The 24,400-nt window shown below is 41.1% G+C and overlaps 2 protein-coding genes across 4 annotated transcripts in view; both read right to left on the reverse strand.

Annotated features, from left to right (window-relative positions):
* The window catches only part of jph3b (junctophilin 3b), a 50,650-nt gene extending 38,551 nt beyond the window's left edge, over positions 1-12,099 (reverse strand). Inside the window, exons 1-4 of one of the 3 annotated variants that reach the window (XM_063876961.1) lie at positions 11,794-12,099; positions 8,445-8,508; positions 7,422-7,588; positions 6,458-6,865 (exon numbers count right to left, since the gene is read on the reverse strand). In XM_063876961.1, the coding sequence (XP_063733031.1) occupies positions 6,458-6,839 (382 nt within the window). In that variant the 5' untranslated portion in view covers positions 6,840-6,865; positions 7,422-7,588; positions 8,445-8,508; positions 11,794-12,099. Of the gene's footprint in view, positions 1-6,457; positions 7,589-8,444; positions 8,522-11,793 lie in introns of all 3 variants that reach the window. The other 2 variants (XM_063876947.1, XM_063876954.1) reach the window with 2 other exon arrangements.
* Positions 12,100-14,539: 2,440 nt separating this feature from the next.
* klhdc4 (kelch domain containing 4) lies at positions 14,540-24,400 on the reverse strand. Its single transcript, XM_063897646.1, has 13 exons — positions 24,187-24,400; positions 23,532-23,623; positions 23,085-23,163; positions 21,211-21,309; positions 20,749-20,885; positions 20,340-20,432; positions 19,486-19,648; positions 19,321-19,399; positions 18,951-19,159; positions 17,740-17,974; positions 17,456-17,638; positions 17,112-17,237; positions 14,540-15,878 (listed from the first exon to the last, which is right to left on the reverse strand). The coding sequence occupies exons 1-13, from the start codon at positions 24,283-24,285 to the stop codon at positions 15,706-15,708; spliced, it is 1,767 nt and encodes a 588-aa protein (XP_063753716.1). The 5' UTR covers positions 24,286-24,400; the 3' UTR covers positions 14,540-15,705.

The following is a 24,400-nucleotide window of genomic DNA, read 5'->3' on the forward strand; positions in this document are numbered from 1 at the left end:
TTGCACGGTCCAACAAGTCTGCCACTAGTAGAACATTTTGAAAAAATGTAATGTAGTATGCAGAGCTGCATTTTAATGTTAATACTAATGAAACATGTTTTTTCATAAGCCACAGTTCAGTAGGAATATTGGTTTTTTTTGGAATAAGGGCAAAAATCCTGATTGATGAAGACAAAGTCATTGATAGGTAAGCCACAAATATAGAAAAACAACATTTCCGCAGGTAAAACTACCTTTGTGAATGCACTTAGGATAGGCACTTTAACAGCAAAAACAAGTAAGTCAAAGGCTACTTCATGGAGCCAAGAGAATACTGAAGGATAAACAGAATATAAAAAGGATAAAACAGGGATAGGTTAGTCAAAATAGCAATAGCACCCAAGGTAAGAGGAAAAGGGAATGTCAAACTTAAAAAAGGTTTCTCAATAGTAATCACAACTGATCTGAATGTCTGAGTGGTCCATAGAAACACGCTTGGTTACAGTATAATAGAGAACAGGTGGGTGACTGTTAGCTAAGGACCTTCTTCCCACACGCTTGAATATATTCATTCAATTGCAGTCTTCTACATGCACCTGTTATCAAGCTTCAAAACATCGCATCTAACCATTACATGACCCAAGGGAAACAGTTATTTTTAATCTAATTTATCCCAACTATAATATCTCAGAATAGAAACTAATACATGTAATTGGTGGGTGTACTTAAACATGGGGAGTGAATTTATTATGTCAGCTTACATAACATGGTCAGGGCTGGAATAATTACCACACAGTTAGCGGCTTTTAGCACGCTAGCAAGATTTGTTAATGTAAGACAATTACGATGTTGTAGTAGCGTATTTGAAAATAGCTGGGGGACGGGGGCGGGGGGCTTCAGGATGTTGCCGAGTACCGTTTAATGAAAGCATCTGTAATTTAGATTTTCTTCGAGATAAATAAAGTTGCTTTTCTCTTTTTATATTCTGTTTTGGCAATGTGTCCATGGAACCAGGGATGGCTGAGTGAGCTGCTGTTTGTGTGTTGTTTCTGATGTTAGATACAACAACCACTACTGCTGTAATCTGGAGCTGTTAGCACTGTAGTACACAGTGACAACGTTCTGCCTCTCCCTTTGTGACTCATCACTTCATTTCTCACTAAAATGATACTGAATCTGTCTTTTCATTATTCTACTTTACTCTCTCTCACTCTCTCTTCGTGTGTGTGTGTGTGTGTGCATGTGTGGTTGCTAATCAGTCAGCTTAGCTCTTCATCTCAGTAAACACCATTAGCCCGGAAGACCGAGCCAGCCAATCAGAGCCCGGTATAGCCGGCTGGGTGGCCAGTAGCGGCGAGGAACACTCAGTCCCTCATGACACGCTGACCTGCTGCATGTCGGTGAGCGTTGCTATGGAAACCCTACTGTACCGAGCTGCTCCGTTGGAAATGCAGTGGAGCAAGGGAGGATAGAGAGATGTGGGAGGAGAGGAGATAGAGGAATGTTGGCAAACGTAGGAGAAAAGCCAAACAGTCGAGTTAAGATAGAGGAGGAGTGATTCCTGGAGATGTGACATCAGGAGTAGTTGGAGGGCAGAGTGGGACTGGCAGTGAGTTAGACCTGACTGTGGGAAACATAGCTGGCTCTGAAGTGCAAAGCGTGTTCCAAAAGTACGTAGGCAGCAAAGCATCTTGGCTCCTCACTCTTATTGCTTCGGACATGATGGAGCCTCGAGGTTTTGAGCTTCAATCTCAGAGCGACCTGCGTTTGGCCATATCAGAAGACAACGTAAAGACATATGACCTATCTATAATACGCTATATTTCACGGTGCCAAAGGAACTTGCACATGCTAAAATCACATGTTCAAGGGGCCCTATTCTTCTTTTTTGAGTTTTCCCTTTCCTGTAATGTGATATATAGGTTTTTGTGCATGTAAATGGTCTGCAAAGGCTAAAATCCCAAAGTTTCTCTCCAAAGCACAACCCCCCTGCATAAAACACCTCTTTTGTGATCCTTTGCTTACTTCGGCAACAAACAGTAGTGACGTCACTCTTGCTTCTATTGGCTAGAGCTCCAACACATTGTACATGATAGGCTAAGGGGCGGGACATCTGTAAGTGGTTGAGATGTTGACTAACCTGGCAGTATGAGAGAAAAAGCAACTTTTGAATGTCACAGTAGAGGAACAAAATACAATTATGAAACCTGAAAATGTGCAGAATAGGGCTCGTTTAAAGGGTTAGGGTTTGATTTCACTATCGAAAATGATTTTTAATGAACATTATCCTCCATATCAATTATGCATAATTTAAGTAGACTGCAATGAATTACAAAAGGCTGACATGTAAGATTCTTGAGAATTTAAAATACCTGTAACATTTGTACTAAAGCTTGAAATACTTCTTGTTTAATAAAGAGGCCATTTACGTAGAATTGTTTACCTTAATTTATCATAACGAAGTTAATGTGGATTATGTTAAGGCTTTAGGATAATGACACCATTGGTGTTTAGTTTTGAAGAATATAACTTTTTTGTTTTCCCCAGTTACCAAAGCGTATCGATATAAGTTCCTCTTACTTACTATCATCAGTAGCAGAAATGGCAGACGTTGGAATGACCAAAATTACAAATCAAAAGATAGTCACTGAAGAAAATAGAAAGCAGTCTGGTAGATAGTGTTTAAAAGGGTTAGCTGGATTTCAGTCACAGAACCAGAGTCACCAGTCCAAGCTGTAGCAGAAAAGCAGCTTTTGTGTTTAACAAGGCACAATTACAGTTTGAGAAATCTGGTAGCTTTGAACAGAGTACAGATAAGATATAATGTCTTATCTTATTCCTCACTCTTCTTCCAAACTCAAGGCTTGCCGAACGCTGCCAATGTTGGTAATACACGATCTATGGAAAGGTTCCTCATAAAGAAACTTTAAACAATCCAAACTTTCCTTATAGATGCACAAATGGCTCTTTCCAATCAAGCTAGCACCAAGGTAAAATATGTTCAAGCTGTTGAACCTAAAACTACTCTTCCTAATCAATGAAGCAATTTAACAGATCTTTTTCAAAGCAACATTCTCTACAATTTCTCTTATGTTTGTCTCTTAAATTACTGCTATGAGGATTTCTCATTTCCGATTCTTCTGATCTTAGTAAGTTTGCCCTTGAGCATTAGTACATTGTTAGACACATAAAAATAAGAATTTGTACTTTTCTGCTTGCATGAGAACCTGTGTGAACGCCCGAGACAGCTCTTGTATTGTATCGCTTCCCATACAAAGAGCAGAAACTGGTCTTAAACAAGTCTTCTCTCTGCAGATCTGGAGCAGAGTTATAAGCCATTAATTTGCAGACACAGTATCAAGCTGAGCAACACAATGTGAAGATGACTCAGGGAGGCCATGTGAAAATCATGTTAGTTGAGTAGGTCAACCATATAGCAACGTTTCTTATTATCTTGTGGTTGCATTGTGTTGTGTTATGATCACCTTGATAAATCAATCCTTTCTATAAAAACATTTTATTCTACCTCCTAGATTAAATCAAGGACAAATGCATGCTGTTATAATAAGGACACTGTGTACTATTGGAGCTAGATAAACACTCAGAACTAGGCCAATCTCTGCTGCATTTACAGTACGTGGGTTCAAATACTTCACTGAGCTCTCTCCAACACGTTCCTCTTTGGGCGGTTTTCCTATCCTATCCTTTCTTTCTGTAATGATCTCATTCTCCCCTTCATTAGAGTATCTCTCATAGTAATCATGATAGCCTTCCGTCATTCCAAACCAGCCATCTTCCCATTATCAGTTCATCATTTAACTGGTACACTCATCAATCTGTACATCTATTCCTCCATCCCTCCTTCCTTCCGTCCCTCCCTTCTGTCTGGTTATCTGACAGGCTGCCTTCTCCTCCTTTGTCCTGATTCAACTCCTCAAACTAGTCTGATCTGCAGATTTTATCAGTGTGCAACAGTGTGTGTGTGTGTGTGTGTGTGGTCCAGGCCTCCTTGTTGTAGAGTTATGCAACAAAGCTTTAACTGCATGTATGCTACTCTCAGCACTGTTGCCCACCACAAAATTGTGTGTGTGTGTGTGTGTCTCTGCACTCACAATGGCCGTGCATGGTCCATTGTGTGTGTATGTGTGTGTATATCTATTTTTAAACAGGAATCCATATGGTGTGGGTTGTCTCATTAACAGTGACTGACCCGAGCCTCAGTCTAAGAGACTCAAAGTGCATTGATTTCAATTTCAGGGCAAATCTGATGATTCAATAGATATTCCACACATTAAAAGTCTTCTGGAATATGTTTACATATGTACATTGTAAATAATTAAGGAAGACATTTTGTTGTCATAATTAATATTTTAGTATTTTACTGCATACCATATCAAAGAAAATGTAGTTTCAAATATATGACATGCATTAAAGTGGCTAACACTTCATAAAGATTAACTTTCACATAAACAAGATATAGCCAGTGTCAAAATACAGTATTGCAAAAAAAGAATCTGCTAAATATACTGTAATTGGCTTTACTTTTAGCCATGCTAACAGCATAGCTTTAGGGGTGATCATGTCAGTCGCTGGATATACTGGTAAATGGACTGTATTTATATAGCGCTTTATCCAGTCTTTAAGGACCCTCAAAGCTCTTCACATTCTACAAGTCATCATTCACCCATTCACAAACCTTTTCCTAAGTAATGTGCCATAATTATTTGCTCAAGTAGGCTAACATTGACACATTCAAGACATTGGCCATGCCAATGGGAGCAACCTCGGGGTTAAGTATCTTGCCCAAGGAGACTTGACATGTTGACTGGAGGGGATCAAACCCACAACCTTCTGATTGAAGGCCACAGTCGCCGCAACTACTTTGCCTCTAAGTAATATATGGATTCTGTAACAATTCCTCTAGCGCCACTACAAATTTCCCATGTTTGGTTTTGAGTGAAACTTTAGAATAGCCATTTATTGTCCGTAAATATTTATTTTCACACAAATTCCCTTTTATGTTAATCAAATATAAGCATGCTAACATTTTAAACAAAAACAGTAAACGTGAAAATCAGTATGCTAGCTTGGAAACAGCATGTCAGCATTGTCATAGTTAGCATGAAGCATGCTGATTCAAGCATAAAGCAATTCAAATTAACCTGATGAGGGGCATGTTCTTTAAGTAGCAGGGCCAGAAATGTACTAGCAGAAATATTTCCTATCGATCATATATTTGGCTTTGGGTACACACTAAAATCAAGAAAAGAGACAGTACCAGCGAATCCAAAGCAGAACGAACCACCAATTTTTTTGTCGATACTGGCAGTAATCGTGCTTTTGTTGTTTAATAATGTTCAGAAGAAACATCTCTGATCAAGGCCAAAATGTCCATCAAGTATTTCCAAGGTGGACCTGATGCGAACACACAACAATGATTGATTCACTTCCTCCAAAAAAGTCAAAATGTTGTTCTCCTTAGGCTTGGAACGTACTAGGGTTTGCTTGGAAACATTCCAAATCCCCTCTTGCAAGTGTACTGAGACAGGTTGTTACGGTCCGCACGAGGGTACGATTTCTCCGTTTGTTTTTGCCAAAAGCAACTACTAAATGTTGGCTTGTTGAAATGCATTTAGTATTTTTTGATCTCAACACACAATAACTACAACTTCACTTGTTGGAGGTCCCTCCTTCACTGCTGCTGAAGTGTGTATCTTTCTAATGTTGTGTATTTAACAATATATTGTACAGCATAGCCTGCAGGTGTTATTAAGGTGGAATGGTATGTTTAAGAGGGGATATCCAGTTTGAGACATGGATTTTATGGTCTATGTGCTCCCTTCAAAATGACTACAACATTGTAATCTTTTTCCCAAAAACACTTGTTTTCTTGGGACTTGTTACTTTGGAGCTGCTGTATTCCTCTGTCCTTCCAACCTTTTATACATCCCTCAAGACTGCCTGGCCTGAATTGAAGGCCTCCAAAAAACGCAGTGTGTCCTCATGCAACCAACATGAGGGGTAAGGGTTGAGAGGAAAGAAAATGAGAGCGGAAAAGACGAAGAGTTAATGAGAGAAAATTAGAGGAGATAGAAAATCATTATGATTGCCCGTCCTGATTCAACCTCCTGCCTGTGTGTGTGTGTGTGTGTGTGTGTGTGTGTGTGTGTGTGTGTGTGTGTGTGTGTGTGTGTGTGTGTGTGTGTGTGTGTGTGTGTGTGTGTGTGTGTGTGTGTGCATGTGTGTGTGTGTGCAAACAAAAGGATGACCCGAGGAGACCTTCAGACAAATTCTTGTCACCTCTGTAACTCTTCATCGACACGTCAATCACTCACCAGTGAAGTCATTTTCACAGACGACAGTTGTCAATCAATCTCAAAGATTGCTTCTTGACAAGAACTATTTGGTTCACACATCCTTTCATACACCCTCAAAATACCCACAATGCATCTGCCCCTGTCTCAACTCCCAATCTTACCTCCATCTGAGTACGTCTCTGTTCCATATCCGTCCTGCAGTCCATTGTTCCAAGTCCCCTCGTACTTCCCGCTGGTCCCCGTGCTCTCCCGCAAGCCGTAGCGTCCCTTAAAGCCGTGCGTCCACTCGCCCTTGTACACCCAGCGGCCTTTATTCTCGATGCCCACGCCATGTCTCTTGCCCTGAGCCCAGGTGCCCTGGTAGGTGTTACCGCTGGGCCAAGTGTAGACGCCCAGCAGTTCAAAGCCATGGGCCCAGGAACCGCAGTACTCGCCCTGGCCCTTGGGTCCCGTGCAGATCCCGTGGCCGTGCGCCTTGCCCTCCTCCCACCCTCCGCAGTATGACCCCCCATCGTCAAAGTTGAACCTGCCGCCAGTGGACATGCATGAAACAGGTCTTGGCAATTCCCCTGAAGCCTCGACAAAAAGAAAAAGAAAAGAAAAAGAAAACGTTTGGAGAAAGAAGACGGACAGGTTGGTGCTAAAAGCAATCCATGTAGCTAAATTTGGAGGTGGGTGAAGTAAGGGGTGTGGAGGAGAAGGAGAGAGTGGGAGGGAGGGGGAGACAACTCCCACAGAAATCAAGCAATGCAACCCCTTGTTTTCAGCTGGTTTGAAGAGGAACAGGGAGGAAAGAGGTGAGCAACACAACGTGGCCCCTCACTGGGGTGTCAGGGGTCTCCCGGCTTGGTGGGAAAGGGTGACGCTGTTCACACCATCCTTTTGCTGAGTTGTTGCAGCAGCGGCTAGCACGTCTCAGGTTGTCTATGGCAAATGCAGGTGAGAGAGGAGGGGAGTGGGCCCAAAGCTGCCATTATCCTCTCTCAGCAGGAGTTAAATCCATCACCGACTGGGCCCTGGCTGGCCCCTCGGCCTGCCTACACAGTCAACGGTACACACGCACAACTCTTCCTCCTACTCCTCTCTTGCTTTCTGCTCAGACCCCCGCGTTCTGCTGCCTCCTACCTGATGATGCCCCCACCTCTCTTGGGTGTAGAGTCCCCGGTGGCAGCCCTTCAATCCTCCAATTCTCCGGCAAAGAAGCAAACCATCTGATCAACACTGATGCCCAAACTTGAGCTGTGACATGTTGAGTGATGAAGAAAAAGACAGTTCTTTCTTTGAGTCCAGTCCTGATGATCAGACAAAATAAAAGACCATTTAAAGTCAGGCTTAGAATCTATAGATCACTTCAAGCTTCACCATCCTCTTCTTATTCTCAGCCTTCATACACACACTGTGCCTGGTTGTGCATGGAAGGAACACACACACGCATAGAGAGAGGGAGAGACAGAAAAATGTGGAAATCAAATAAGGTAATCTGCTTGGCTGCCTTCTTTTTGTTGTCTATCCTGTGGTGCCGGAGAGCAGCAATGCAGTCTCCAGCCTGATGCACACACACACGATTTGCAGGTACACACACAATCTTTCTGACAGCAAGTGCGCACACAGACAATGAAAATAAACAACTGAATAGATTAATTTGTCTTCCTCTATTCCCCCTCTCCCTCTCTCTCTCTCTCTCTCTCTCTCTCTCTGTCTCTATGTCTTTAATCCACTGCGTCCATAAGTGGTTTATCCTCTGCGTGGGTTGCCTTCAGGTTGCCCGCCTGATGAAATAACATCCATCTATATGATCCTGTTATGGTGTTTTACTGTCCTCTTCAGCATCTCCTGCTTGTCTCCATGTTTCCCTATGGAGTGCCGGCTGACGCACAGCCAGCCTTCCTGCCCCCTGTCTTGGTCTCACAATCACTTCTCCTCCTATGGTTGGAGCTCTGTATTACTCTCTCTCTCCTGATCTGTGTGTGTGTATGTCTCTCTCTCTCAGAAAATCTGCTCGTTAAAGAGGACTGTTCCAATGCAGCCAACCAACCCCCCCTCCCTCCTGCTTAATAGCACACTCCAGCTCTTAAAGAGACACACACTCAGCACAGAGAGGAGCTTCTAGTGTTTTCATTCACCTGTAGCTGTTTCATCATTACTCACCCTTTGTCTTTTTTTCTGTATCTTGTCTCAGTTGGTTCTCAGGAGGCTGGCTGGATCTGAAATTCTAATCAGAAATTCTATAAGCAAATGCACAAAATGTTGTGAAATGCACCTTATCCCTTTTTTGAAAGAGAAGAGAAGATTGTCTCATGTGTTTATGGTTAGTATAAACATACAGCTGATGGCAGGTTAGCTTAGCACGAAATGTTGGTGAGCAATATAAGTGCTGGTAGATTGATATTTGTATCTTTGAACAGAGCTAGGGTGGCTACTCTCACTTATTTCAAGTCTTTAAGTGAAGCTAGGCTAAACTGTTGTCGCTAACTCGATATTTGCAGACGGATGGAAAGGCACGAAATGTCGGACTATTGTAGAGATCATGCGTTCACTCTTGCTGTAAATGCATGATCTTGCTGATGGCAAGGTAAAGCGGTAAAAATATTTAGGAAATAAACTGATATAGATTTTTTAGATGGCCATTTTTTTGTTGCTGCCTTTGTCCAAGCTTCTAAGCCTCTGAGCTAGTACTCCTGTGCTGTAGGCCATTTTTGTAGGCCAACCAGAAAGTTAGGATTGCAAGGGCTGCCTTGATAAAATGCTGATGGGACATTTCCAAAGAATTAGCTCTGTGGCTAACGCATGTCTATGATACCTACACATTTCGTACAGCAGGCTAATCTCCACATATTGACACCACTTTTATAATAGTCTAAGGATAAATCCAATGGCCAAAAGTAAAAGCTAATGTTAGGCTATAACTGAACGACATCATGGTAGCATGGCTGTTCGTCAACACATCTAAGCTAAAGGCAGCTAATGTTTGGTGGATGGCGTTTAGTCTCTTGTAAGCAAAGCCATGTAAAGACATTGTAAAAGCTTAAGAGGTTCTCCAGTACGACATCTTTTATGTCGTAGAAATAAGCGTGGACATCTCATTAGCCTGTTTTAACCATACCTTGTGGACTTCGAGACAAGGGAGCCCGGAAGTGCTATGAAATGATGACTCATTTCCAGTTGTAGGAATCATTTCAGCACTGCTTTATTACTGGCTATCGATGAATACATAATTTAAACTGATAAAAGACACTTCAGATTTTGGCCCCTGAGGCCGAAAGGGCAGAGTGTTTTGATTAAAAAAAACATTTGTTCTGTTAGATGGATTAGCAAATAATCAGCCAAAAAATGTCTGGTGCAGAGAATGGGTACATAGCCATGGAGTTGATTGATTTGCCATGTTTTCATGCTTAAACAATTGAAAAAATACATTACATTTTTCATAGCATCTCTTCTAAAAAATAAGAGTTCATATTGTTCATGGGAAAACAACATTTCAGTAGAAGTAAGTCGATCTACCAAATGCTGCTTGAAACTAGGGAATTGTTTCTAGACAGACAATAATAACCGTGTCATATTTGCTACTGCCTGCATGTACACAAACAGGTACTTTTTTAAGATTAAGATGTTACAGTCAGCATTCAGGTTTTATTGTCGAAAGTATGCTCTCATTATAAGTTTGCAGTGTTAGAAAGATATAGGAGGAAACCATGTTGTTAATTTATGATAGTCTGTGTGCAGTGGTCGCTCTGAGGGAGAAACAGTTCTAAGACCTTAATATTGATCAGTTGTTATAACCGAAATATGATGCTTAAGGGAAACCCAGAGAATGATATTCATTAATTTACAGCACATGGTTCCAAGACAATCTGGCCTTTAAAATGATTGATTTTAATTGATCGCACAACTGACAAAATGGACCAGATTTTAAGTGCAAGCATATCCAGCCATGGATAATCACTGGTGGCCACTAAGAGGCTTTGGCTTTACAGTTGAGGGTTAAAGGGCAGATTATCATATCAGAAAAATGTTGCTGCAGTGTTCATTATTTAAACTCTCAACCTATATTTGGACATTTCCTATGAAAATACACTTCAAACTGTGTAACAGCGCTAGAAAAGTACTAGGGCCAGGTGTGCAACAGTTGACACTGACTTAAGCTGCAAATGTCACAATATAGGCAATTCATTGAAGTATTAAAGGAATACATCAGCCCCCAAATGAACATGTGTACATTTATTACTCACCCAGTGTGTCCTTGAAGCCTCCACAGTGAGTGAAGGATTAACAAAAACATTTTTTCAAAAGGTGGGCTGCATTTAACAACTGCATAGCCAGTCAAATCTCTGTTACCAACCCTCAATGACGTGTTTCTGTGGAAGTGTATTTAATAGCAAAGTGAAAGCAAGCATGCATGTGTTTGGGAGGTATTGAGCATATGATTGGATACATGAATGTTGGATTAAACTGCATGTTAAGAGTTTGTACATTTTCATAGTTGTGCTGTATGTAGCCCATATTTACTACAATTCATTAATCATTTTCTCAGTTTCTTGGTTATTTGTTCACCAGGGAGGCATCAAGTAAACCAACGTTTTCTTTAATTAAGGAAACGTGTTTCCAGATTGAACCCCTTAATTCGATGTAGGATTGCTTGCTGTATAGGCTACTGTAAATGTTTTTCCCTCAGGCTTCCATGTTTTAAGCCAATAGAGCATACACATGTGAGTCCTTCCTATTGGCTGTCTGCACATTTAAGTTGCGCAAAAATAATTTACTGTGAAATCTTGATTATTTTACTGCGATCCTTACTGCTGTTGACTGTTTATTCACTTACCTTTTTGTTTGTTTTTCAATGTGCATTAATTAAATGATACGTTTTGTTCCCAGTAATCTACGGTGGCCGACAGGTGCAAACCTGCATACAGTATAGTCTACGGTGCATACGCGCTACAGCAGCCCAAAACACTTCCATTAGAATTCTGATATCATTGCAAGTCTGCTGTAAGCTAGCTAGCTAACGTATCAAACATGGTCATTTCAAATAAACTGATGAAACGTTTACAATTATGAAAGAGACCAACTCTGTGACTGTTGGCCAACTTTATAATATCCGAACGTCAACAAGTGCTCTGGTCCCAGCGGTGTATTTCTTTTTAGTGTCCCAGTTCCATTGTGTTTTGAGCTTCTTATAGCGTTTTGTATTTGAAGGATTTTGGATTTTGCATTGCTTTGAGTAAACCCTGAGCATATTTTGTCAGGTTGGACATTGTTTTCTAAAAGCTGCACTTAAGTTGTCAAGTTTGTGAAGATGTTTCTGCATTTGCATGTGTTTTGGCACGTTTGTGTTGGTATATTTACATTGTATTTGAAAGTGCATCGCGTTCATCCTAATGGATGTTTTGGGTCGTTCCAGCGTGTTTGCACCAGTTGGCCACCAAAAACACGAGATGATACTACATTTATTTAAGATAAACTCCCTAAAGACCATTCTTTTTATCTATCCCCCTCCTACCTCCGTCCTCTCATCCTTCCTCCTCGGATCACAAACTCTCTTCTTCTGTATCACTTCTTCCCACGTCCTCCTTTTCCTGTTCAGCTCCTCCCTGCAGCTGTCCTGTTGCCGTTGTCCTTGTCCTTCTATCCGCCAGTGTCTGAGAGAGAAGTTAAGCCAATTCCAGCCCAGATTACTGTAATAAAATCACTGAGGCTGATTAAGGTTTAGGCCTCTAAACACACTAGTAGTAGAGGGAGAGAGAAAGAGGGGAAGAAGGGAAGAGGAAGTGCATGGGGTGAGAGAAAAGGTGAGCAGGTGATTCAGAGGGCGGTTAGAGAGATGTCATGACCACAACACAGGGATTAGGATTTAGAGAAATTAGTAACACAAGTGTCTGAGCACAACAACTCATGACATCATCCAGAAGAAACATAACAGAGGGAATAGGAAGACACTGACAAACTCGTGGGTAAAGGTTACTGGGTCAAATAAATAAATGATGTGACAAATATGCATGAAGGGATATATAGGTCCCAATTCAACATTTAACTCTCACACATATATATTGTGTGTAGTGAACTATATCAGACTAAACTGTCGTTTTTTTCAGCATGTTCATAGTTCATAGTTTTTCAGCCTTGGAGGTGCTGTTATCTTCATTAAGGAGGGGCAGCCTGGGCTTCCTGAGCCTTGTTGTTCCCATACTCGGTACGAGCTCATGCTGACCTAAGATTGGTTTTATTGTTTTGGGACAGCTGGGCGCCAGTTTACAGGTGCTCTTGTACGCATTTTCTATTGACCTAGATGACAGTTTTAGTTAGACATAGGGTCCATATCTGTTTAGTCTGGCAACTGAAAAATGTTGATTGTCCTTTTGGAACTGGTTAAAACCTCCTATTTTAGTAGAGATCTTCAGAATCGGTCGGACAACCACTCTGTCAACTTGTGGCTGAAGCACATGTCTTGTCAATTCTCCGGCCGTTAACTTCACAATAAACCTTTAGTGTTTGCCATCAAGTTCCAGCTCTCCCCGTGTCTCTCTGAGTTTCGTCTCCATTGCTTCAGAAGTTTCCATTACAAAGGGGTCCTATTATACTTAATAATACTTATAGTAATACTTATAATAGGTCCCTCTACTATCTGTGCTCTACCTCTTTCACCCTCTGTCTGAAACCAGAGCCCACTCTGCTCTGTTGTGATTTGTCAACCGCTAAGAGATGTCCCACCCCTAAACCTATCACGTACAGTGTCGGAGGGTTTGCCAATAGAAGCGGAGGGTTATGTAGTGATGTCAGTGTGTGTGTGTGTGTGTGTGTGTCTGGGGGGGGGGGGGGGGATTGTAGCCTTTGCAGGCCATTTACATGCACACAAAACCTAAACAACACACTAAAGGAAAAGGAAAACCCCAAAAAGCATAATAGGTCCCCTTTAATATTGATGTTATCAAAAAGCAAGGCAAATGGTCAGGTTACTTTACTTCTACATTGTCATACACGGATTAGGTTACTTTTGAAATGTTTCATAATTGTAAGGGAATTATGGGTTGCTAGTTTTGGCCATTTCGACACCCTTTTATATACATTTTGCAATAGAAGTAACACTAAGTTCAGGAAAAGCTAGAAACACCCGTTCCTTTATATGATACATACCTGTTTCTCTCACACACATTTTCCAACACACACGAGTGACGTATCTCTGACGATTACACGTACCCCCACGTAAGCAGTGCACCCAAAAAAATCTCCACTCTTTAGTTATTTATAAAACCTTTTTTTGTCCCAGAGTTAAAATAAAAAAGGTGGTTGCAGGAAAAAAAACGGAAGAAGGTTGGGGGGGGGTCTGTGAAGAGGGGAAAGCAGACTCATTCTCATCCATCTCTCCCTCTCCTCTATTATTCATCAGCCTTTTCTCATCCCTCGTTCAACATGCTGATGGAGGATAAAATAGGTCAGAGGGAAAGGCTGGTGCTCGCAGGGTGACTGATGTCTTCCCTGTCACGTCGTGCACTCGTCTCCTCCTTCCCTCACCCCTTGCTCCTCCTCTGCCTTTTTTCTTCCCTGCCACCACTGTCTTAGCATCCCATCTTTCTCGCCCACTTCCTCTACCCCTTCTTCCTCCCACCTCTCACATCCTTTGATGATTCCTGAATACTGTCCTCTGCTCGGCTCACCTTCCTCTCTTCCTATTCTCTCCACTGCCTTTTGTCTAGGAGTAAAACTCAGACAAAGGGGCTGTGTTGCTGCCAGCAATCTGCAGGGGGCACACAAACCATCATATCTCTGCATCAGTTAGCTTACCATAGGAAGCAAACAAGGGCCTATAAGAAGTTGTGGGGAAAATAAATTTAGCTGGAACGGTGAAAAAGATGACCAGTAGCCACTCAAGTGGGAACGTTAAACAAGAGCAAACTAAAGAAATACCAGATCATATACTTTTCTCTACTTTATGCTCGAAGAGTGAAGGTAATTCACAATAGATTTCAAGTACAAAACAAAAATAACCCAACTTATATGTTAATTTGCTCATTAAATAAACCTAAAGCACTAAATTGTTGCTTTTGATTGCATATCCCCAGCATATTTTGAAGTTTGTAAAGCAATTTAAACTCTGATACCATTTATTTCCACCTGTGACTGACTGCAGTGTCAAACATGTCCAAAACATGGGGGTAAAGCCTGAGGAGAAATAAACAAGTTACATTTTTCTTTGGGATTTTTTTGCTGATGAAAATTCAGATCTAAAAATAAAATTTGCAGAGAAAAAGTGGTTGAATCATAAATGTATTTATTTTTTCTTTTACAGTACTTGATAAAGGCCCATTGGTGATTAAACACGTTATTGAAGATCTTGTGAATTATGTTCTCAGAGTACCGTGCATTATTATGTATGATTTGGGTTCCATTTATCAATATTAGCATACTAACAATGATCCAATGACTATGTGAAAAGGAAGATAATTATTTTCCAACTTTGCAGTAGCTCAACTCTAGGTAACATTCTCTTTCATTACCATGGTTTAATGACCTGTAACTTTAATGTTTCGGTTAATTCTCATCGATCTTGTCCACCTTGTTTCCAACGACAGTAAACAGCCTTTTTATTAAGGCAAAAAATCTCTGGATAACCCACTGTACATTACATGTCCCCCACAAAAGTGCAGCCGAGGTTAGCAAGTAGCTTGCAAACATACAAGCACAGCTTACAGGAGAGTAAATATTGACTGGGAAGGGCCCAGAATCATAACTGAATAATGTTGTTAGGTGTGTGAATGGGAAGCTGTTTGCCGGCTCATTCTCAATATAACTTAACATAATGATAATATGTCACAGGTGAATTTACAGTGGTCTGTGTGTTGAGCCAGTTTAAGTTTAGACAAGTTGTAATTGGGTCACTGCTCTGTGACATTAATTGGAGATGTAAACGGTAAAACAGAAAAGTTACAGAAATGTATAGATTTCACAATATGTGCTAACAAAGAACCATGTCAAAGAGAAGATTTATGTGAACTTGTACAACTCGCAACTTGTCAGTTCTCACAAAACCCACACCACGTGATTTCATGTAATGCTCACCTGCACTAAGATGTCTTCTTCACTTTGCTTCACCACACTGGTCAGAGTTGGTAGCAGCAATATGGTTAAACAATGTTAGCGTTGAAGTGACTTGTTGAAAAAGAATAAAACTGTTGTATTCAACAATCCGTTATCTAGCAGCTAATGTAATGGTATATTCACAAATGGAACATAGTGATCGCGGCATATCAGTGGGAGAGATTACGTTTTTGTTCTCAAATTCAATATCATTCAATTTGCATTACAGTTTAAATGTTTTATAAAACGTTTATTACACACACTCACACACTCACTCACTCACTCACCTCACTCACCTCACTCAACTCACGCACTCACTCAGACAGTTTGACGTGTCCCGCTATTGGTCTTCAAAGAAGACCTTAGCCATGGCCAGGGCGATCTTGGCGACCTTTTTGTCCTTGGCGTCGGGGCCCAGGTTGGCCCGGGACAGTCCTATCCAGTACTGCTCTGTACGGCTCTGGTAATCCGTCAGTGTCTCTCCCTCCTGCAACGTGGGGTGCTCGTCTTCATCTGGAAACACACACATACAGGGAAAGAGGTTTAAACAGTTGCTAACATTTCATTAAATCACGGTCAAATTCACTGAGGAACAGCTTTAAACTGGTTTCCCTAAAAACAAACATCACCTGCTAAAAAGGAGGCTAACTGCTAAAAAATTAAAAACAAGCAAATGTAATACATTCAAGTAACCAGTTATAGCTAGGGTTAGGATTGGGCAATTATGGCTATGTTAGGCAGAAAGGGTTTTTTTCAGGAGAAGGGTTAGTCAAATCTGAGAAAAATAAACTATTAAGGTTATTGCAATTTTTTTTTTAAAACATATTTTTTGGGGGCTTTTTGCCTTTAATCGGATAGGACAGTGGAGAGTGAAAGGAAAGTGGGAGAGAGAGAGAGTCGGGGTGGGATCCGGAAAGGACCACGGGTCGGGAATCGAGCCCGGGGTCGCCGGCGTACGGTGCAGGTGCCCCAGCAAGTTGCTCCACGGCCGGGGCCAATTATTGCAATTTTTTAACAAAAAGAAAATGGTGTTGCCAATAGTTGACCTGGACGTGTGAAAGATGCAATAAAACTGATGGTTATTTATCAGCAATATTTTTTAAGAAGACATATTCTGCTCATTTTCAGGTTCATATTTGTATTTTGTACCTCTCCTGTGACATGTCTCCATGCTTTAATGTTCAAAAAGCTCTTTATTTTTCTCATACTGCCTGTGCTCCAGCACCTCTGTTCACCCTCTGTCTGAAACCAGAGCCCAGTCTGCTCTGATTGGTTAGCTGGATCCGTTGTGATATGTCAACAAATTAGAGATGTCCCGACCTGTTAGGCCATCACGTACAAAGTGTTGGAACGCTAGCCAATAGAAGCACAAGTGTGACATGGTGATGTCATTATGGAATTAAACAAAGGAGGGGATTTGGGGATTTTAGCATTTGCAGACCATTTACATTGGAAAAACCTATAAAACACACTACAGGAAAGGGAAAACCCCAGAAAATCCTAACAGAGCATATAGCATCCAAAATCAGTTTTTTAGATAAGCTAATAACTTGCAAACCCCATAACAGATTTCTAATATGAGATGTTTTAGCATGTGTTTGGATTGTTGGTATATCATAATCTGTTTAATGCCAAGCTTATCATGATTCACACACTGTTGTTGTTGCTCAATATACATTCTATTTAAAGGTCAATTGTAAAAGAAAGTTAAGCAAAAGACAGTGAAGAAGCATAGTAATCCCTTGCCTTCCTCATCCTCGCTTTCCTCTTCAGACTCCTCCTCCTCCCCTTCTGCTCCTTTGGCCGCCTCCTCCTCCTCCTCCTCCTCTTCACCTTCCTCTGAATCAGACTCATCCAGCCACTCCTGTGTCTCTGTGGAGAAAACAAAATCATAAATCCAAATGAAATCTCACATACCTCCCTCCTGTGTCAAACGAGACACATCTGCTCCTTTGGAACTACCTGCTGAGCTTATTAAATAAAATACATTCAATAAAAAAATGTTGTCGCCATGTCTTTCTTTGTTAACCATTCGGGAGACATTGTGACTATTGTGCTTCAGCATTGTTGAGAAATCATCTATCACATACTTGGGTCCATTTCCACCAGAACATCCCACTGTTCCATCTTGTTGAGGTCCAGAGAGTAGAAGTCGTTCAGGGTGAACTGGCGGTCACCGACCTCAAACATCCCTCCAAACAGGAAAAGCTTGCCCTGGCGCACTGTTGCCATGGAGCTGGAGCGTGCGCAGGGCTCCACCAGGGGGGCCCAGGCTGAACAGGAAGAAAAGAAAAATATTATTGCGAGGAATTCTTCTATTTTTGTCATGTATTATTTCAAACTAACTAAACTAAATGTGCATGTGTAATTGTACCATCTTCATCATCTTCTTCCTCCTCCACCTCCTCCTCCTCCTCCGGCTGAGCTCCGGGGATCACTTCCTTGATGGTCATCACCGTGCCGTCCTCCGCGATTATCTCCTTGATGACCTCAGTGGGTCCTTCAGCTGCCGCCTCCTCCTCCTCATCCTGCCCTTCCTTCTCTGCTCCTTCCCCTTCAGCTCCACCCTTCTTCCCCCTTCTTCGTTTCTTCTTCTCTGACTTGTTTCCCTGGACAGAGGGAAACAAAATGATAAATAAATCGCAAATATCGCTTGGAAACAACGATACACTGCAGTTCTCTCAGCAATTCCATGGTAGATAAAATGGTTGATGCCCTAAGTCTTCAGGGCTGTTTGATTAAAAGAGCATCTTACAAACGCTAGTAACATGTCTCCATTCTTTAATGTTCAAAAAGCTTTTCATTTACTGCCTACCTCTTTTTACCCTCTGTCTGAAACCAGAGCCCAATCTGCTCTGATTGGCTGACTTTGTGGGCTCTGAAGTGATTGGTCAACCACGCCCTTAAACGTATCACTTACAATGTGTTGAAGCGATAGCCAATAAAGGCGTGAGTGATACATAGTGATGCCAATGTGTTAGGGAAGAAAACAAATGAGTTCAATGGTGGCATTTCAGGAAAAGGCGGGGGAGAAAATCTTTCTGGAGGGAACTTTGGGATTTTTGCCCTTTCAGACCATTTACATGCACAAAAACCTATATAACACAACCCTAACCAAGCATAATAGGGCCCCTTTAACCAAGGCCAGCAGTGCGGTTGCACAGTACTGAGACACCTTTAAACTCATTCCATTCAACAAAAACAAGGTTTTGAGGAAAAAGAAAGACTGAGTAAAGTAAATGCTGTTTGACATTTAGGATCTATAAACTTATACAAAAGATTATTAGGGTCTAAATAAAAGCCTGAATAGTTACAAATGTTCCCTGCTGTCTCCACTACCACAAGGTGGTTATTATTAAATACTTTTAAATCTGGGCTCATTTCAAAATTGGAAATGACTCACAGAATCTGAAGCTAAAAACTATTTCTGTCATCTAAAAAAACTTGACAAAAAAGGCAACGTCCACGGGGTAAATGAGTTCTACCAATCAGAGGTTCAGAGGTGCAATCTCCAGCTAAATGACTTGTAATAATAAAAATAAGTGACAGAAGAAATCTCTGGAGCTTCACGGCCCTGTAGCTCACCCGGAGCACGCCAGGGAACCAGCGGTTCTTCACAGTGTCATACAGGTACAGGTCGTTGTAGAAGTCGCCCTCCAGTGTCTCCTCCTCTTCCTCGTCACAAACACCACCAAACAGCATCGCCCGCCCTGCAGGGCCCATCACTGAAGAGAAACCAGAGCGAGGAGGGGGCTTGCTCCCGGAGGGGCTCAGCCTGGACCAGGACCACTTTTCTGGAAGACAGAATAGGGGAAGAAGAATGGGAGAATAAGAAGAAGGAATAGAAGGAAGACAAGAAGACATACTTTTCTATGGGAAATGCACCTTTTACTCTGTTGTTACACTTTTGTGAAAGAAAAAAGGCTAAAAGGTAAATAATCATAATGTTTGGTACCTTGGCCGTCTTTCCCCTCTCTCTTCAGAAGGAACATGTCAGAGTGGATGGTCCCCTTCTCTACGTCCTTCTTCACTCTCTACATAAAAAAAGCACACGCATTAGGTAGACATCACAAAAAATAAAGTGTTATGAATAAGGGGGTGGGGGGGCAAACACACACACCACTTTAGAATATCCCCCGTAGACGATAACCCCTGTGCCGTCTGGCGTGGAGGTCATCAGAGAGGCAGAGCGAGGTAAGGGGGCGGTGCCTGATGGAGAGAGGCGGGACCAGGAGAAGGTGTCCAGGGAGAAGGAGTAGACGTCGTTGTAGTAGATAAAATCCCTGCGGGGTTGGGGGGACATTTTTGAAAAAAAGGATTTGATACCTTTTAAAGCTTAAGGAGTGTCAAGGTGATCATCCTCTTCAAAAACATTGCTGTTAAAATACAGCCTGGATTTCATAAAAGCGTAAAGCTGTATTACTGAATTCTTTGCCACTAGGGGGCCGAAATCCATATCAAGCAGGACAGGGTCCTAAGGTCCCTCTGTCAGAAGTCTTCTAGTTGATTTTATATACACTTCATTGTATTTTATTAATTTTTTTCAGGTTTATTACATGTTTTATTTAGTTTTTCTTATAATATTTCTTTAATTTAATTTAGATTTTAATTGCTAGATCCTTAAAATGCTGTATTGTGTTGGTCTTTTCTGTTGTTTTCACTGATTCACATTTTATGTTTGGTCTTTTATTCATTAGCCAAGCACTTTGAACTCGGTAAACTGTATTTAGGTGCTGTATAAATAAAGTTTGTGTCCAGTTGTCCCATAATCTAACCCAGTTTTTAGCTATCCTATAAGCTCTGTTTTTAGCTCTCAGCAAAATGCTCAAATAAATGTTTTTAAATAAACTGTAATTTGAACAGTTTACCTAGAATCATTACAGACAAGGAAGTAATGATCTAAATATCCTGTGCACCATCCCCCTCCATTACACTCCCATTGTCCTTGTTTAGCATTCAGTCACTTCTGCCTACCTGTTGCTCTCATGGAAACCTCCAAACACCAGCAGCTGCTTCTTGCTGAGCACCATCCTGTGGCCGCTGCGCCCTGATGGACCCCCGGGTGCCCTGGACAAACACAAAATCATTCTGGTCACTCATGCCTGTAAACTGATCATTATATATTCAAAGTAAATACCAACAACACCTCTGGAACTTGTTTTATGGAGCTGTAATTTCTTTATTACCAGAGCAATCAACTTATCCACTGATTGGATATTACAGGATATAATGAACTAATTAAGGTGTCCTCATAAGTTAATTGAAATATAAAATAGTATTTATAGCTACCATCAGATCCCTGTGTTCAAACGTCATTAATGCCATTTATGATGACATTCATTTATAGTCACATTTATTTTTATGAGCCTCCATCCACACATACTTGATGTTCTCCCAGGTGTGTGTAGCTAGGTGCAGCACCCAGAGGTCCTTGTAGTGATAGAACTGTTCCCCGTTCGGAGAGGCAAACTCTCCACCAAACACCCAGAGCTGTCCTCCGCCTTGAGGAACGACCACCGCCTGAGGGGGGAGAAGGAAAGGAGGTGAGAGAGAAAGTGACGATTGCTATTCCAGCAGCCGTGATGACATGCTAATAAAGTTTCTGCACATCAGTGCTGCAGCAGTGTGCCCCCCAGTGTTTAAATGAAGGATCACACAATTGACAAGTGACCTACAAGCAACATGAGATGTAGAGCATATGTTGCACCACTTTAAATGAAACGCGTTGTTTGGATTTAAGTCCCCTAGTTATTGCTTATATGGAAACGGTACTTGGTTCTGAGAATCACCTTAAATACAATTAATCTGAGAGTTGGACAGTTAGAGGGACAGAGTGTAGGATTACCTGGTGAGCGCAGCGTGGGGGAGGGGGGTTGGGGATCTCTGATTTAACCCAGTTGTTCTTCTTGATGTTGTAGAAAAACAAATCGTTGTACAGGTACGTCTGCACGATGGGCAACAAAAGGTTTTAAAATTGGTTATTTATTCAAAGTTTCAGTTGTAAAATACAGAGAAAAAAAGGAAAATAAAAGAACAAGAGCATCAAAGGGGGCTGAGTCATGTAGTAACTACAAAATGATTTCTGACTTTTGGATGTCTCCTTTGTAACATTTATTTGGTTGGGCTATGACAAGTGTTGCGACAGTTACCTTGAAAAAGTAATCTGACTACTGATTACTCCGTTAAAAAGTAACTTGGTTACTTTACTGATGACTTGATTTTAAAAGTAACTAAGTTAGATTACAAGTTACTTTATTAGTTACTTTCAGCAGCTGCCGACAACCAGAGTTGGGTGTAACGCGCTACAAAAGTAACAGAGTTACAGTAATGTATTACTTTTTGCTGTAATGCAGTAATATAACACATTACTTTGGAAATGTGGGTAATATAATACCCGTTACAATTCTCAGTAAAGCAGTTACAACACGTTTTAACCCAAAATAATGTGGTGCTTTGTTTTTAAGAAATCACAAACATCGCCAGACATTCCGACACCAGAGAAATAATTGTGCCGGTAGAATAGTAACTCAGTAAGCCTGTTTACTATTGGTTAAGAGGGCTGCAGAAACAGATTCACGATTGATCTGCAGGCTCACAACGCAGAGCTGCAGGGTCACAATGCAGAGCTGCAGGCTCACAATGCAGAGCTGCAGGGTCACAATGCAGAGCTGCAGGCTCGGAGAAAAGAAAAGAAAAACACAGGAGTGCGCGCAGGCCGAAGCACCAGAAGGTAGCTTTCTCTCTCGGTCTGCTATGCTGCTTGAACCCCGAGAAGTTCAGAGACTAGTGGCAGAGTGTTGAAGATAGGCAGCCTCTGTCCTCTGTGGAATCGCCGGCTTTTAGAAAGCTTGTCAGCCAAATCCCCGTTAACACACCAATGACCAGGTGAGCTAACGTTGCCATAGAGACTCGTTCATATACAGCAGGTTACAGGGCCGTGCAGAGGCTCCACTAACATGTTATTAATAACACACAGAGACGTAATGTTACCGGTATCACATATTATTCAGCCCAGTTAAACGGAGCATACGTTTAATTTCAGCATACTGCCATAGATAGCTTTAATTAATGAGCTGCAATAAACTACATGTTAGCATTTAAAGCCTATACTTTTGCGGTTATTTTTGGTGAAAGTAACTCAAAGTAGTGAAACACATTACAGTTCAGAGACAGTAATAATGTAATGTAACTTATTACTTTAAAAAGACAGTAATCACCCGCCCCCCCCCCCACCCCTGACAAAAGTATTGTTTACATTGCTGTCTAATCTGAAGAATATTTGTTTCCAGATTAATCATAAGGTCTCTTAAATAGGGAATAGCTACATCATATTATGATGTTCAAAGTTCTTGTTTTGTCCAAACAATTATCCTAAAACACAAAAATATTTCATTCAACAATCACATGAGGCAAATGCTTACAATTGAGAAACTTGCTGCTTCAATTTTCTGTAAATTGACTGACTGTTTAAGTTCTAACTGGGAAGACGAGTAATTTTTCAAGGAAAATCTTCTTTTTTTGATTTAGAAACCAATTGCCTCAATCTGCAAGATCCCTCCTTTTTTTTTCCTACAATACGTTTTCCTTTCATACGATGTACACCACAGTATGAAAATGTATTGAAATAACAATAAGCTTTCTTAAATACGTTTTTCAAATCCTCCCTTAATCAGACAGTGAGACAGTGCGAGATGGTGGACATAAAGTATTTTCTCCTACCTTCTTTCCATTAAAGAACTCTCCTCCAAACAGGATGAGTTCATCTTTCTCAGGATGGGCGGAGACAGACGCGCTCAGCCTTAAAGAATAAAAACATAGGATGCTTACATCGTTTTAACATGGCTGACTCTTCAAGCATGATGTCACAATCTCCCCTTAGAAATGGTTCCTGGAGCATCAGCACTTCCTGACTTTCACCTAGTCTGTAAAATCTCTCAACATCTATTGGAGGGAGTGGGAATACATGTGGAACATTTATCAGACGATGAACCCTACTGATGATCAGAGTGTCAGCTATCTCACTGATGCTCGTTGTTTTATGTGCGCTGCTGACACAAATGTGTGTTTCATGAATGTGATAATCTGCTGTGGTGTCTGGATATCCAAGACAACTTTACCAATAGGGACAATAAATTCAAACTTAAAGAAAAGGATAAAGTCTTTCACCTTGCTGATGGAGGTGGACATGTGGTCTCTACAACTGTTGTCTTCTTTGCATCCAGATTCTGAAACTCAGCGATCATAGCCTCCAAGTCCTCCTGCAGACAGAGAAGGAGGGAAGGTAAGAAGGTCCAACCAGAAGGATGTACAGTAAACAGCTTTCAGAAATATGCCATGGTAGTTGGTATTAACAATATTGCTATTCCTTATAAAATACAGTTCTGTTACCTGGCACTAGTTTATCAGAAGCTGTATCAAAATGAAGTATTTATTCCAGGGGAAAATGTGGTTTGTGACAGTTGCCAGTTCCTGTGTAAACCTGTGCTATAAAAGGATACAATACAATATTGTACAAATATTAAAATAAGCACAATCAGTTTGTTTAAAAATATGCAACGAAAGGGGGAAAGCATGCATTTGATATTATATGCAGTGTAATATTGTTAATAAAGATATCAGTGCCATATTGCACGCTTGAGAGGTTTTTGCCTCTGAATGTGAAATAGGTGCAGTTTCAGTCTGAGTTGAATTTGAATAAGCACTGGTAGTAAACTATGTATTTTTTCCAAAAAACGTATTACCAAGCATGAGTTCGAAGCTACTTCTTGTCATGTGAAATGAACAAACTTCAACACATAGGGTTAACAGTCAGTAGTGTTACCTCCTCTCGTTTGGACCTCTTTGAAACCTTTTTCTCCATTTTGGCGGCTGTCTTCTCCGCTCCCTTCACCTTCTTCTCTTTCTTGCCTTTTTTGCCCATGACTGCTCTGATAAACTGACAGAAAAGCGTTCAGTTGACCGGGTTTTATCTGTTATTTTAAATGAAGTCGCTGTCACATGTAGTTCTAAAAACAAACTCGCATGCTGAATGATTC

This window comes from Eleginops maclovinus, chromosome 2 (assembly GCF_036324505.1).
Source record: "Eleginops maclovinus isolate JMC-PN-2008 ecotype Puerto Natales chromosome 2, JC_Emac_rtc_rv5, whole genome shotgun sequence".
In the NCBI taxonomy this organism is placed as follows: domain Eukaryota; kingdom Metazoa; phylum Chordata; class Actinopteri; order Perciformes; family Eleginopidae; genus Eleginops; species Eleginops maclovinus.

Bases quoted from the DNA above. Each gene is read 5' to 3' on its own strand.
- klhdc4 (XM_063897646.1), bottom strand. From the start codon at position 24,285: ATGGGCAAAAAAGGCAAGAAAGAGAAGAAGGTGAAGGGAGCGGAGAAG. The intron at 17,975-18,950 runs GTGAGCTACAGG...CCCTCTGTCCAG, and splicing joins GGTTCCCTGGCGTGCTCCGG to GGAAACAAGTCAGAGAAGAA. The intron at 17,639-17,739 runs GTACAATTACAC...CTTCCTGTTCAG, and splicing joins GGAAGAAGATGATGAAGATG to CCTGGGCCCCCCTGGTGGAG.